Genomic DNA, 16,642 nt, shown 5'->3' on the forward strand with positions numbered 1-16,642 from the left:
CGCCCCCACCCCAGTCTGACCTATTACCCTCACCTTGACCTCTTTCCACCTATCACATTTCCGACGCCCCTCCCCCAAGTCCGTCCTACCTATCTTTTATCTTAGCCTGCTGGACCAACTTTCCTCATTCCTGAAGAAGGGCTAATGCCCGAAACGTCGATTCTCCTGTTCCCTAGATGCTGCCTGACCTGCTGCGCTTTTCCAGCAACACATTTCCATCTCTGATCTCCAGCATCTGCAGACCTCACTTTCTCCTCAAAGATTCACCAAATGAGCCAAGTTGCCCTTTCTGTATGTAATCCCATTGATGTTTCCTTGTCAAGTGATTTAGTTGGGGCTGGGTTTTCCAAATCGGGTCCAGGATCATGAGAGTGGCTTTAGTTCCCATGTTGGGAACACCAGAAAATGGCCGAGTGGGGTATACCAAATTAGCTAGGCATCCTTGGTGGGTAACTGGTGCCAGTCAGACTCTGTCTTCGGCGAAATCTTGGACACAGGCACCTTGCAGAGTTGAGGTTCTCTGTCCCACAACTCTGCATTCTCCAACAAAGTAAGATTCTGTAGTTCTGATCTCAGTCCTGCCTCCCTGGGAATGAGCAACATTCACTTGGCCTCTCGGTAAAATGACTGATGTCAGGTTGTGTCTTTGGCAGGATTAAATTATTGGCGGTACAGGAAATACTGGATGAAGATGCTTTGGAAAAGGTAAGTCCCTGCTGGTTTTTATATTTAACTGTGTTTTATTTATGAAAAACATAAATATATAATGTATAGTATATAATTGCAAGCTGAAAGAGGCCATTCTTTTTAAGATAATCCAGTCCCTTCCCTTGACAGAACCTGTATCTGGAACATGATGTAAATATTTAGTCATCTCCGTGCATTCCAGTGCTTAACCACTGCTTTGAGGAAAAGCTTTTTCTCATGTTTCCAATTTTGCTTTTGCCAATTACCTTGAAACAAATGTCCTTTTTTTTGCAGCAGTAGAACCACCAATGGAAGCAGTTTTTCCCTGTCCAATCTGTCTATCACATCTCCCATTAACCTTCTCTTCCTCAGGAAAAAAAACTGTCCCATCCTCTCCAATCTATCTACATGCCTGAAGTTCCTCATCCCTGGAATCTCATGTGTGTAAATACTCCCAACATCTTACTCACTTTAAAGGGGAATTTTCCACAGTGTAATGTTTGCCTTGACTGGGCTGTTACCTCCTGTGGTTTCTGCCATTTCCACAAGATAACATCGCGTAGTGGGACATTTTCCATTCAAGGCATTTCCGTATCAGTGGCAGGGTGTGACTGAGGCTCCAGCACATGACAGTCCAGTCAAGTATTCCTGTTATTTTGAGGTTAGCAAGTCACAGTCATGAGTTGCACTATGAACTTTGACCTCCTGAATATTTCCAGCATTTTCCATTTGTGGTCGACAATCAACCTCTGGAGAAACTGTGGCAGAGATAACACGTGACAACTCCCAGTTGGGACTTGGGAGACAGGCAGTTCACTCACCCCATGCACACTGAGAATTTTGCGCACAGAGTGTGTTTAGTCGAGTTTCAGAGCTATCAAAATTATTACTCCTATAAATCAAACAAAAAAATAACAGGGAATTCAAGAGATCCAAGATGTTGGTCAATATCAGCTCAGGAGGCCCAAACCTTAGATTTTAGGCTTTGTTTGAATTGGAGTGCTGACTGCAGTACGACTGTTGTGGGAGGTTCTGGATCAATGGTGCTGGAAGAGCACAGCAATTCAGGCAGCATAGAGGAATTGTGGGAGGTTGACTGTCGGAAAACTTTTGTCCAATAGAGACCACACAAACTAGATCGGGTAATATTGACATGCTGTTTATTACAAGCGATATCGCTGGAAGAGAAGCTGACTCGGCTGACACAGAACTGACAGTCTGTACAGGTAGGTCAGAATTTCTCTTCCCAGAGCTGAGGATGAGACCAGTTTTTATAATAATGCTGTATAATAAGGCTAATTAGAAATGGTGAAAATACAATGCATCTGAAAATGGAGTAATCTAGTTACAATGATGCTAATTGGAAAATAGTTATCGGAGGAATGTCATGACTCTCTACATAAAGCAACATTCTGACAGTATCGCTGGTTCTGGAGGTAGGTGTTAATGTCTCCTCTGAAGTGGTGAGGTGCTTCCATTGTCTTGGCCTGGGAGCAATGCTCTTGCTGGTACCTTTCTGTCTGACCAGTTCTTTGTGTGGCTTTGGTATTGCCTAGAAACGCAGATCAGGAACCTTCCACCTACCATCTTCCCTGGCAGTCTCATGGTTAGGATTTGGCGCTATCCTGCCACAATCGGGTTTCAATTCCTGTTTAGTGAACGAGACTTTATGTATTCTGCTAATTGATTGGGTGGATTGGTGGCGCAGTGGTTAGTACTGCTGCCTCACAGTGTCATGGACTCCGGTTTGATTCCAGCCTTGGGCGACTGACTGTGTGGTATGTGTTTCCTCTGGGTGCTCCAGTTTTCTCCCACAGTGCAAAGATGTGCAAGTTAGATGGTTTGGCCGTGCTAAATTGCCTATAGTATTCGGGGTTGTGCAGGCTAGATGAATTAGTCATGGGAAGTGGGGGATTGCAGGGGTGGGTCAGGTTGAATGCTCTTTGGAGGATTAAGGTGAACTCAATGGGCCAAATGGCCTGCTTCCATACTGTAGGGATTCACTGAGGAAGTTCTGTAATCTTGGTCTGTAATTTTTTAAATCTCCAACAACAATGCAAAACCATCCTGATCTGTGCTCCAAATATGCCTCTGAAGCAGTAAAGCAACCTTCATTGTGTATCTCCGTTGATTGCACTTTCAACTGCTTAGAAGGGAAATACTGTTCCCCGGGCAAGCCAACGGACAGCGGACTGTACCCAAGTGGACTGCTTGTTTTAACACCGAACCATCCGTTGCCATTGTGGGGAGTTACATCCGTGGTATTCTGTGTCTACATATACTCAGCAGGATTTTGGCAAGTGACTAGGAGCTCTCCCGAGCTCGGGAAAATCCCAGTCAGTCTCAGCGAGCTATAGCCAAGGTGCCTGGAATCCACAAACTCCACACAAACCACAAATCAAAGCCAGAGGCACCCTGGTCTAAATGATTCACACAACATGGGGACTTCTGCTTCCAAACTGAGGCACAAAGGATGCCAGAGAGTGTAACCAATAAACACTGGAGCTTGCCGGTGGTTAAAGACCAAAGACAATGAGTAATGCACAGAAACCTGGAGAGGTCCTTCCTGTGCAGTCATCGGGAGCCATTACTGTCAAGTACTTCCCTGATCTAATGCCAGATCTTCTTGCAGTTCCTTTTTCAGCATCTCCTAAATTAATGAGGTGCTCCACACAACTCCAGCCCAGCAAGCTGCCTGGGATTGAGTGGCATGCTGAGGGAGGTAGATGAGGGAAATCCCTTCTGTCAGCTTATTCCAAAGACAGGCATCAGTTCACCGGACATTTTGAGGGCCTGCTGTGACTACGTCTGGGTTTCTTTGGAAGTCCTTTATTTCTAAACAACTTTAGACATTTAAATATTTACAACAACTGTACACAAAGAGGATACTGACCGAGGTGTCTGTTGTGTAGAATTGAAGGCTTGTGAAAGTACTCACAAGTCAAATAAATTACAACAGGAAAAACAAGTTTAAGGGAGTGATTTTAAAATGGGTGTAGAAGAGGAGAGAACAGAGTCCACCAAATCAATGAATCCCTTAAAGCACCATGACACGAATCATTTGGACACAGTTCTCAGTGGTGGGAGGATTGAAAAGCAGAAGGCAATGATTTAAGCTTGTCGGCAAAAGAGCCAGAGGCAACAGGAGGATAAACAGTGTTGCGCAGTGAGTGGTGAGTATCTGGAATGCAGTACCTGACAATGTGCTGGAGGCAGAGTCAGCCATTTGCCTTCTGACAGATGTTGGATAGTTATCTAAACAGCAGGACTACAGGGAAAAGACAGGCTTGGCAGCTCTTACAGAGAGCCAGGTCTGACCTGACAAGATGAATGGCCTGCTTGTATGCAGATTTCAATCCATGATTCTCTGACATGATGCTGCAATATAGTGGTGCCTGAACCTCGGAGTGACATTTTTATTTTACCATATGGTGGGTGGAAACCTGGCTACCACTCATGAAACCCAGGTATGTCCACCATGAAGCAGTAGGAATGATCAGGCTTAAACCATTTGTTGAGCATTTCCAGTGAGTTGACCCTTAACCATTGTGACTGGTTACAACACATGAATGGTTAGAGTTTGTTTCAAGCCACATTTCTGTGAGTTGGAGGAAGGGAATGAAGAGAAAATAATCTCACCCACTGCAACAACAACAACAATTATCAGGAGTAAGAAAGAACTACACGCAGTTCTTCTATAACACAACGATTGCGTTCTTGTGCAACCCCGCATTATAGAAAAATTGCATTTTAGAAGCGGCGCTTGACGCGTTGGTGATGTAATCACATTACAGCCAACATGTTTTAAAAGTTTGCATTTTAGAAACAGGTCCCCAATTCATCTATCACATTTCAGAATTAACAGAATGCACATTATAGCAGAATGACCTGGATGTGGATCTGTCCCACTCCTGGATGAAAAGTCAAAGCAAGAATTCACATGACCTGATTTGAGCCTAAATTCTCCGGGAATCAGCCAACACTCCTCAAATCAGAAAAGTCAGAGTTGTCTATTCCACTCCTTTGGGAACTTGCAATGTGGAAAGTGATAGTTATGTTTGACTATTAAGACAGTGACTGAACGTGAAATGGATCTGAAATAATTCCACAGAGGCTGGTATCCCGTCATCAAGTTACACTTTATTGTATTTACATGTACACTGAGCCAGCTCCCTCAGAGCTACCTCTGAGTGAACGGAACTTCTGACACTCCTTTATTTTATTAAACAGTACAAAATGCAGTTAACAATAAAGAGAAAGAAGCAGTTCACAAAAAAATCACTGTATATAGGGGAAAAGGCTGTAAAGCCAAACACCAAACCCCACTGTTCAACCAGTTTTCAGGGAGATGAGAACAATCCTCAAATCCCACTTCCAGTCAAGGGTAATGGTAACAAGCACAGACAAGACAGTGCAATCAAATAAGAAACAGTGCTTAGAACACAGACCCACTATAGCTATAAAAAAAGGCACCTGACACTAGTCCACACCTCATACTGATCAGACAGTTCTTGGCTAGCCTTCCTGCAGGACAGTCATCGGCCTTCCAGTCTCTGGCCGCCCAGCATACGAACTGATCCTCCCTAGGCTCGCTTTTCTCCAGACTGGCCATCAACCACTCATCTCCCAGTCGCCCTGCGTTCCGACTAGACTACCCTGGACGGCATTCCTACGAGCTTGCTGTTGGCCTTTCGGTCTCAGGTCACCTGCGTACTGACTGACCCTCCCCGGCCTGCTTTCCTCGGGAGCTGTTGGCCAACAATTGTGCCAGGTCACCCTGCATACTAACCAGCCACCTCCGACCTGCTTTCCTACAGTCGGGCTGTCAGCCTTCCAGCACACAGTCACCCCACGTCCTGACTGACCCTTTCCCATGGCCAGCGTTCCCTCGGACCGGCCATCGGCTGTTCAATTCCCAGCCTCCCTGCATACTGACCAGTCCTCCCCCGGTCGGCCTTCCTACAGGCTGCCATCGACCACCTGGATCAGCCTTCCCACATAGTAACTGGCCTGCCTTATACCAGACTTCATGCAAGGACACGATCAGTTGCCTGGCCCTGCCTGCCCTATGTACTGACAGGCCCCTCCTGCTTTTCTCCGGGCCGGTCTCAACCCTCTGGCCCCTAGTCAGCTCGCGTACCGGCTGCTCCTCCCCCATCCAGCTTTCCCATGGCCACGTTTTCAGCTGCCTATTCCCCAGCCACTCTGCATTCTAACAGACACCCCCAGACCAATCATCGACCCTCCAACTCCCATCCGCCCCATGTACTGACTAGCTGACTCTGGCCCACACTCAAATGCAATTAATTACATAACCCACATACATTAACAGAATTCACAAAATCCTCACAATACAGTTTCCAGTACCAAGGCAGAGTCCATACCCCAAGGCAGAAAATGCACATCCCGCAGCACACATATAGGTGTTCAGTCTCTTTAGAGGCCTGGCCCGTATATCGAGAACCAGGCCCACTCACAGGAACACAGTACATTGTGAAGCTGCAGTTAACTCATGGGGGTTTGGTCCACTCCCGAAAAAGAGTCCACGGCACACATGCAGGTGTTCAGGCTCCACAGAGGCCTGGTTCATCCAAAGGATGGATAGGTATACAAATTGGAGGGATATGGGCTGGGTGCTGGCAGGTGGGACTAGTTTGGGTTGGGATATATGGTCGGCATGGACAGATTGTACAGAAAGGTCTATTTCCATGCTGTACATCTCTATGACTCTATAATCCTTTTCTCAAAGTACAATAGAAAAGAGTAACACACAGGCTATAACCAGCCAGTCAAACAACAGTTCCCTAATGAGCACTAAAACACATTGACTGTGAAGTTTAAGCAATTTGGAAAAAAGGAATACCTCACACAGCATTGCCCTATGATGAGAAGGGCACTGCTTGTCACTGGACACTCAGATGTTTCCTTTCTTCCTGGTGGTGGAAAAAGAATAAAGATTTATACACCCGTTGTCTTTCAGTGTGTTGCGCACAAACACACACATATCGTGGGTACTAGGGAAAATATAAGCACTACAGCTGTTAAGCGGTAGTAGGAGGGTGGGAGGGAGATATAACCAGGAGATTTAGAATCTCCTCAGTTTAGAGGACTGACTGTGCTGGCTCGGCTACAGTCAGTGTGTTCCTGCTGCCCATCTGTGTTTTGGAGGAGGAGAGTTTCTTTTCCTTCCCCGCTCCTTCCCTCCCCCCCCCCCCCCAACCCTTCGCCAGAGAAGATATTTGTTCTTTTTTGATTTTCTTTATTGTTTTTTTGTATGTTTGTTTTTCCTGAAGGAAAACAAAAACAAGGGATACCAGTTAACAAAACCGGCTTTGCAAACCAGCCAGTTTCAGAATCAGATTCTCCAAAACAAAGCAGAAACCAACAGCAGCAGTGACACACTGACTGTGGTCCAGCCAGCACAGAGCTAGTCCCCTCCATGACACAAATTGGAGAGTCCTTGACACTGATTCAGCTCCCTCAGACCTAGATCTCAGAGTGAATGGAAGCTCTGACACTCCTGTTTATATCTGTCAGTGAGGGCTCCCTGATTGGACCGGGTTAACAGCCCCAATCAGGGATCTCCTATTCTCTGACCTAGTAGCGCCGCAAATATAGCTCTTCCATCTCCAATCACCAGGCAGACTGTTGTGCCTTCCAACATCTCCACTGATAGAGGGCACCAGCTCAGCACCTTCACATTATTAACCTTCTCCAATGTTTCATTTCCTCAGATATGCCTGGAGCTTGAAAAACCCACCGTTGCTACAGTACAAGAATGGAAAGGAGACCGTGGCAAGTGGAAATATGTTGCATTAGATACCTCACTAGGACAGGAAAAACAGGTATACTCATAAGCAAACATATTTAATAAATTATCCAATCTGTCTGTAATGGAGCTAAGCATTGCAAGGTGTCTCTCATGAGTATTAGCCAAAAGAGTTTCACACCAAGCCACTCAAAAAGATATGTAACAAAAAACCTATTTAAGAAGTAAGTTGTAAGGAGAACCTTAAGAAGAAAAGTTTACAGAGGGAATTTCAGTGCCTAAGGTTCTGGCAATTGAAGGTATATCACAGTGACTAGAGTCACTGCAGTGTCAGTCACTGTGGCACTACAGTGACACATTGCTGTGCATAAGAGGTGGAATTGATCTGTAGAGTTCGTTAGCGGATTGTGGACCAGAGGGGTTTGCAGAAGTAAGATGGGGCAAAGTAAGACGTCTGATTCAACAGCAGTAGTAGAAATGAAGACTTAGTTTGAAATACAAAGACAGAAGAGATGGTACTAAGCAGGTGCAAATGTTTAGTTTAGGTGAACTTGGAATAATAGGAGAAAAATTCTTCTGAGTTCTCTTGATCTCCTACTATATCTTCAGTGGCAGATCAGCAGAAATCCCTGAACATCAAGTGAAACAATTGCTCCCTAAAGGTCCAGTAATCTTCAGCTAAAGCTGGGAGAACCTCTCTGTAAAATACTTTTTAATGCAAGAAGTTGGGATAGAAAGAAAAACTGCAATTGTTATTTTTGGAAGGGAAGTTGATAAATTATTTGGAAAAATAAAAATTTCAAAGTGCATGGGTAAAGGGTATGACAGTGGACCCAAATTGATTTCACTTTTGAGAGTAAAATGGGAGAGTTGGGCTAAAGAGGCTCTTTTTGTACAGTGAGATTCCGTGAATATGTTAACAATTCAATACTTTTAGGGACTGTGTGGAAACATCTCACTCTATATGTGTTTACTCGAGAAGTACAAATCAGGTATAAAGTTCCAAATATGAAAACAAAGGGATATACTATATTTTGTCCTCCAGCAAAGGAGGCTATGACGAGGAGTTATCGATTGTTATCTATGATGAGGAGAAACGTGTGCATTCCTTTTTGTGCATTGCCTTCCTCCTGCCCACCACACAACAACTTTGGAGTGGGACCATTCGGCGCAGCCATTTTGGCGCGAGCGATTTGGCGCGGCCTGTTTGGTGCAGCCCATTTTGCTGCAGACCCATTTAGGCACAGACCTATTTTGGCGCAGCTCATATTTATTTCTTTTCAGGCTGAGTTAAAAGCATTAATGAAAGCAATAAAAATAAAAGTAATGTTTATTCTCTTTAGTAAAAATGTTTAAAAAAAAATATAAGTTAATTACCAAACATCTAAAATATGATGTTTATTCAAAATTATGGGCAATCCCTCGTAAATACTCAACATCATTTCTCTCACTAAATCTTCTTACGAGTGTTTGTATTCCAGCGTCTGCTTCCCTGAATTTCTTTAATTTCAACGGAATATTGTGCCCTGCTATGAGACGCTCATAGTAAATGTCCCTTCCTCTCTAAACTTTTCGTAAACTATCAATAAATTTCCAAATAACTGGATGTTCCACTCCAAGTTCGCATTGTAATCTCCTGTGGGCAGCTTCTGCATGATTGTTTGTTCTGTCCTCATTGTTTAAAGTTCTTTCATATAAATTCCACATTCCAACTGGAAAAAGCGGTGGATGCCTACCATTTCCTCTGCGTAATCTTCTACCTACATAGTTATCCTTGAACCAGTCCAGCAGAGGATGCAGTTCATCTGGAAGCGCATCAGCCAAATGTTAATAACTTCATCAATGTTTTCAGTCGGAATAAATGAAAGACCAATTATCATTTTAGCTCTCGAAGAAAACTCCAAGTCAATGTTATACTTACTCAAGTGTCCCAAACTGGCAAGATGTTTTCTCATATTTTGAGCCAGGTGAAAAAAAATCCCTGGATTTCTGCAGAAGGAAAACTTTTGAAATTTGCAAGTTCAAAGTCACAGTTGATAATGTCAGGGCGGCATGTAGGCTGTATTTCCAGAACCATTTCAAATAATTTCAAATCATATGTTGTTCGTAACTTATTTGGGAGTTAAGCATACAACAGTGGGAACACACCTTTTATGTATTTCCCCTAAAATAACATAAACATGTGAAAATAGAGGTGGGGAAATTTTGAATGTTCCATCAACATATAACTTTTTTGAATGTTTTAGAAACTCTGCATTCCTTTTTCTTCCAAATATAAGAATTCTGCAGATGGTGCAACCGCTGTCGGCTAGTAAAAATTGTTCATTATATTCATTAACAGAATATGTTTTAAAGCTATCTGGAATTGCAATTTGGAGATGCCGGTGTTGGACTGGGGTGTACAAAGTTAAAAATCACACAACACCAGGTTGTAGTCCAACAGGTTTAATTGGAAGCACGCTAGCTTTCGGAGCATCGCTCCTTCATCAGGTGATAGTGGAGGGCTCAATCCTAACACACAGAATTTATAGCAAAAATTTACTGTGTGATGTAACTGAAATTATACATTGAAAAATTGATTGTCTGTTAAGCCTTTCATCTGTTTGAATACCATGATAGTTTCACTTCTTTCATGTGTAAATCACAAACCTTTTTTAAAAAGTTACATTCTCAGGTTAGCTGTTAACAATGGTGATAGCTAGACAATATGTTGAAGCTGTTAGCCCCCGTGTTGTCTGTCTATGCCATGATGTTTAGATTGATTCTAATCTAAAAAGTGAGATAACGGAGTTTTACATGAATTCATGCAGTTTTTTGAGCTCAGAGTTCGACATGAATGCATGCAGTTTTTGAGCAAAGTACAATGTAACCCTGCAAGTACAAATTCACCCCACAAAATATATGTGTGCATGTGGGTCTTTGTGTGTGTGTGTCTGACTGTCTGAGTTGGGGGTTGTGAGTGTGAGAAAGTGTGTATGTGTGTAGTGAGTGTAAAATGTCTTAAGTCTGTGAGGGGGTGCTTGTGTGAGTGTGGGAGTATGTGTCTGTAAGGGTGTGTGTAGGTGTCTGTGTGCGCGTCTGTGTATATGTGTCTCCGTGTATATAGGAGTGCCTGTGTGTGGGAGTGTGTGTGTGTATAGTGCAATGGTGGTCACCTGTAATGTGACGTAAACCCAAGGTCCTGGTTGAGGCCCTCCCTATAGGTACCGAACGTAGCTATCAGCCTCTGCTCGGCCACTTTTCGCTGCTGCCTGTCTCGAAGTCTGCCTTGGAGGATCCCACACACACAGACACTACTATACACACATATACACAGACGCGCACACAGACACCCACACACACCCTTACAGACACACACACTCCCACACCCACACATGCACCCCCTCACAGACTGAAGACACTCTACACTCACTACGCGCACACATACACTTTCTCGCACTCACAACCCACAACACAGACAGACAGACACACACACACACACACACACAAAGACCCACATGCGCGCACATATTTTGTGGGGTGAATTTGTACTTGCAGGGTTACATTGTACTTTGCTCAAAAACTGCATGTATTCATGTCGAACTCTGAGCTCAGAAACTGCATGAATTCATGTAAAACTCCGTTATCTCACTTGTTAGATTAGAATCAATCTAAACCTCATGGCATAGACAGAGAACACAGGGGGCTAACACCTTCAACATATTGTCTAGCTATCACCATTGTAAACAGCTAACCTGAGATGCAACTTTTTAAAAAAAGGTTTTCTGATTTACACATGAAAGAAGTGAAACTATCATGGTACTCAGACAGATGAAAGACTTAACAGACAATAAATTTTTCAATGTATAATTTCAGTTACATCACACTGTAAATTTTTGTTATAAATTCTGTGTGTTAGGATTGAGCCCTCCACTATCACCTGATGAAGGAGCGACGCTCCGAAAGCTAGTGTGCTTCCAATTAAACCTGTTGGACTATAACCTGGTGTAGTGTGATTTTTAACTTTGGAATTACAAGTTCTTCTAAATTTCTTGGATTTACTGGGTAGGCAGCAATTTCTTTCCTTGTCCTATGAACCATTTTCTTCAGTGCTCTGTTGTTAGGCAGCATTACTTGGCAAGCTTCCAACAAATTTTCTCGGCACTCATTAATCACTTGTAATCTTCCCTCTACAGTTTCAGCAGCTTGTACTTTTATCTTTGAAATGACAGTGTCTCTTTCCACCTTAGATGCCGAAACTGCATGCGAATGTTCATTAATTTGTTTGACTAGGTCACCATTTATAACATGAATTCGAGCTTTGCAAATGTCCTTCCTCTCACATCTCCAAAACTTTATTATCTTATCAGCAGCATATCTATCAAATACGTACATATAGCCATCGTATGAGCACTTTTCCTTTCCACGTTTTGACAAAATTGTTGATGGCATTTTAATGGGTTATATTTTCTTTGTTTTTAGAAATTTTGAGGAACCACGGTTGATGACTAGTTATTTTAATAATAACTACAAACTACTGGAAACTACCCATTTAATAATTCTACTATTATGTTGATTTTCATTGATGATCCAACAGTTCTGTGCCTAAATGGGTCTGCGGCAAAATGGGCTGCGCCAAACAGGCCGCGCCAAATCGCTCACACCAAAATGGCTGCGCCGAATGCTCCTAAACCCCAACAATTTAGCTCTGTTGGTTTGTGAGCTGATGTAGCCTGGAATGCTTTGAGGAATCATTGAGGCATAGACTAGTGTATCATTTCAGGAAAGATTATGCGCTCATGTGAAGCAGAGAAAGATATATTTCTACAGAGGGAGAATGGAGCAATAAGAATAGTTTTTGATTACCCTACAAATAATTGGCAGAGTTTGAATGACTGAATGAAAGGAAGAACATTTATTTAGCCTATTTCCATGGTTCTAATCACCATTTCCTCACAAAGGCTTGACCCCACCATGGCCCCATGATGCCTACTCCCGCTCTTGCTGCCTCAGGCTATCTGCTTACAAGGTCTCACCTTCCCATGTTGATTTAGTTTGAGGTAACTGATTTTGTTACCTGTACACAGGCAATAGGCATTCACTTTGCAGCCCTATAAGTAGGAACTGCCTGAAAATGTAGTTGTCAGGTTAGGAGATCCATGTTTGCCATGTGATTCTCTTCAAGTAAATACTTATAAAGATCATATGCAGGTCTATCCTGCATTGCCTGACCATCCAACTTTTAAACTTACTGAATTGTACTCCAGACCTGACCACAAAGAAATTAGTGTGGAACTGAGGGAGTGTTGCTCTGTCAGAACTTCCATCTTTCAGATGAAGTCTCCCGTCAATGCCCTCTCATTTGGTCATGAAATGCTCGTGGCAGTACTTGGAAAAGAACAGGGATTTTCTCCAGAGTCTGGTTAATATTTATCCCTCAAACAATATCACAAAAACAGTTTATCTGATTATCAGATTGTTGTTGCTTGTGGGAGCTTGCTGTGGGCAATTTGACTGCTAAGTTTCCTCCATGATAACAGTGCCTTAACTTCAGGAGTGCTCCATTAGCCAGAAAGTACTTTGGCATGTTCTGTCATTATTTAAGGTGCTACACAAATGCAAATTTTTTTTTCTTTTAATATTTTTGGATAAGGCCTTTCATTACTGGCATCTTTCTTTGCTGCCGACGCAGCTTCATCTTTTTCTCGTATGAAGGAAGCATGGATTTCATTCTGGGAAAGCTCAACGTAGAATGCACGTAAAAGCAAGTCCTCAAGTCCGTAAAATAATTCAGAGGTAGCATGCACTTCAGTAATTGAATGGCGATTACTACTTGCACCACTTCTCACTTTGTGCAGTGTCACCTGACCATGATTCATTTTGATATTTTTCTTTTCTAAGTGGAAACTCACAGGTTTCAACTTTTACTCCCACACCTACCACAGAATGTCGAACGGGTGGCCTTCCTTTGGGACACTACCTCAGGCCTTGAGTTGGACCGGGCCATCAGCCTGGAGAAGCTGCTGGAGCAGTACAATGGACACCAGCCATACAGCCAACTTTTGCTCGGCTTGTTTAAGGTAAAAATACAGTTGAAAAGGCTTTGCTGTGACTTGTGGCTATCTGCATTAAATCGTGCATCAAAGAACGGCAAAGGGCAAGATTCTACATAGAATCCCTACTGTGTAGAAGCAGGCCATTCAGCCCATCGCGTCTTCGCCACCCCCTCCAATGAGCAGCCCACACAGACCCACACTACCTACCCTAACCCCATAATCCTGCATTCTAACAGCTAATCCACCATCACGTCCGTGGGCACTATGAGCAATTTAGCATGGCCAATCCACCTAACTTGCACATCATTGGACTGTGGGAGGAAACTGGAGCACCAAGAAAACCCACGCAGACATGACAAGAACATGCAAACTCCACATAGACAGTCACCTGAGGGTGGAATCAAACCTGGGTCCTTGGTACTGTGAGGCAGCAGGGCTGTGCCACCCCATGGAATGTCACTGAGTAGTCACACTGCCTTGTCCACCCTGCATCATCAGAACACCACAGATGGGGGCTGGGGCAGAAAATCTAGGCTTACAATTTGAAATGTTATGTGGGTTCTGTTTGTCTCATTCATTCCTCGAAGCTTATCCCTTCCGAGTTTCCTTCCTCCAGACAGGCTTAGTATAACTGAGCTAATTTTACCCCTCCCCAGATCGCAGACTCAAGCCTGACACAAATTGCAATACCGATTGAGTGATGCACAAAGGTTGTGCTCCTTTGTTGGCGCCTGCACTCTCTGCAGTGCATCTTGTAGACAGTACACATTGCTGCAACTGAGTGTCAGGAGTGGAGGGAATGGATGCTTCTGGATGTGTTGCCAATCAAATGGGATGCTTTGTCTTGGATGGTGTCGAGTTTCTCAAGTGTTGCTGCTCATCCAAGCAAGAGAGGAGTATTCCATCAAACATGTGCTTTGTAGATAGTGAACGGGCTTTTGGGGGAGGGGGAGGGGGGGGCGCGGCGGTCGGTCAGGAAGTTATTCACCACGGCATTCTTAGCCTCTTCTCCATTATCTTGTCCATGATCAAGCTTTATCTTAACAACATATTTTTTGTATACTGATTTAAACCTAGTTGAAATTTAGTTGCATTGACTGAAGTTCAAAATGAAAATTTTTCTTTTCTCACCTCATATCTTCAAGTCCATTGCTACAACTTCATTAAAGTCTGTTACTAATGGGAGACTCCTTTGACATGTGATCATGTCCTCCTCTATGTTTTTTATATTATTGATACCTTCTGTAAATTTACTGAACTAGTTTTCCCTTACTCTTGCATCCTTTAATTGGGGTTTGAATCTATGAGGAGATAGATGGGCAAGCTGCTGATGTTATTTTGAAATAGTTAGCTTTTTTTTTACTTTTTAGCTCCTATTCCCTAATGCTACTAATACTTATTTAATAATTTGATTTGAGAAACGGGGTCTCCTTAAGAGGATACAGTAATGTCTATGATTGTGTAAACTTTAAAATTGAATGACTTCCCCAAAACAATTACCTTATTTTCCATGTGCAGTTTTATTTGAGCCTTTTGCATAGCTGACTCGCTCGGTACCAACCTCATACACAGTTGTGTTAATAATGTGCCTTATCCCGGTTATTTTACATGGAATGATCAGTCTTTTTATTCTTTCATTCACCAAGGTGCCTGTATCATCACTCCATTTGAGTATGATCCATCTTTCAAATTGGTGCTTGTATTCCAATTTAGGACAACCCCAAAATGCCACTACCATTGAATCCTCCATTTCCAATGTTACTATTGAATGTCTCATTTGTGTCAAGAAAGCTGCAGGAAACTAATATTATCTTAGGGCCTTCTTTTGTTAAAGGTTTCTGACATTTGTTCCAAAGGTGTGTTTTATCTGAAAGTCTAACTCTTTTTTAATGTTTTCAATCCAACAAGGTAAAGACGAGCACTGAATTGGGATTCTCGAAGAAAAATGTTTGCAATCTTGCATATGTTGTTCTGTCGACTATCCAACCAGTTTTTAAAATTTATCAAAATCTGACAATGCCTCATATCTATTTAATGTCAAGTTTCTCATAAATTTGGTCCATAAATTTTGATAGAATTTCCAAATCTTCCTCATGTCCAATTATTAAGCCTCTCGCTCTGAAGATAATTTATCTGATTTTGCTTCTCATAGTAAATGATTGTGCCAAGTTCGTACTTAACTTTTTCCTCCACAGGTGCACTTCATGTTACCATTAATTTTAAGAAGGTAATTCACAAGAAATCAGTGGAAAATCACACACTGATATTTCACACTTGGTTTCAGTCATTTTTCTCGAAAAAAAACTCCAGTAACAACCTTCTGCCTGAAAGACATCTTTCTTCCTGATAGTGTTATAGAGATGTACAGCAAGGAAAAAGACCCTTCTGTGCAACTCATCCATGCCGACCAGATATCCCAACCCAATCTAGTCCCACCTGCCAGCACCCGGCCCATATCCCTCCAACCCTGCCTATTCATATACCCATTCAGGTGCCTTTTAAATGTTGCAATTGTACCAGCCTCCACCACTTCCTCTGGCAGCTCATTCCACACACGTACCACCCTCTGCGTGAAAAGGTTGCTCCTTAGGTCTCTTTTATATCTTTCCCTTCTCACCCGAAACCTATGCCCTCTAGTTCTGGACTCCCCCCACCCCAAGGTGGTCTATTTATTCTATCCATGCCCCTTGTGATTTTATAAACGTCCATAAGGTCACTCCTCAGCCTCCGACGCTCCAGGGAAAACAGCCCAGCCTATTCAACTTCTCCCTATAGCTCAAATCCTCCAACCCTGACAACATCCTTGTAGATCTTTTCTGAACCCTTTCAAGTTTGACAACACCTTTCCCATAGGAAAGAGACCAGAAATGCATGCAATATTCCAACAGTGGCCTAACCAATATCCTGTATAGCTGCAACATGACCTCCCAACTCCTGTACTCAATACTCTGACCAATAAAGGAAAGCATACCAAACGCCTACTTCACTATCCTATCTACCTGCAACTCCACTTTCAAGGTGCTATAAACCTGCACTTCAAGGTCTCTTTGTTCAGTAACACTCCCTCGGACCTTACCATTAAGTGTATAAGTCCTGCTAAGATTTGCTTTCCCAAAATGCAGCACTTCACATTTATCTAAATTAAACTCTA

The 16,642-nt window shown here is 42.9% G+C and overlaps 1 protein-coding gene across 3 annotated transcripts in view; it reads left to right on the forward strand.

Moving 5' to 3' along the window:
* The window catches only part of LOC122558569 (endonuclease/exonuclease/phosphatase family domain-containing protein 1-like), a 63,686-nt gene that overhangs the window by 33,521 nt on the left and 13,523 nt on the right, over positions 1–16,642 (forward strand). For all 3 annotated transcript variants that reach the window (XM_043707315.1, XM_043707313.1, XM_043707314.1), the window contains 3 exons: positions 654–705; positions 7,422–7,532; positions 13,381–13,515. In XM_043707315.1, the coding sequence (XP_043563250.1) occupies positions 654–705; positions 7,422–7,532; positions 13,381–13,515 (298 nt within the window). The remainder of the gene's footprint in view (positions 1–653; positions 706–7,421; positions 7,533–13,380; positions 13,516–16,642) is intronic.

This window comes from Chiloscyllium plagiosum, chromosome 17 (assembly GCF_004010195.1).
Source record: "Chiloscyllium plagiosum isolate BGI_BamShark_2017 chromosome 17, ASM401019v2, whole genome shotgun sequence".
Classification (NCBI taxonomy): domain Eukaryota; kingdom Metazoa; phylum Chordata; class Chondrichthyes; order Orectolobiformes; family Hemiscylliidae; genus Chiloscyllium; species Chiloscyllium plagiosum.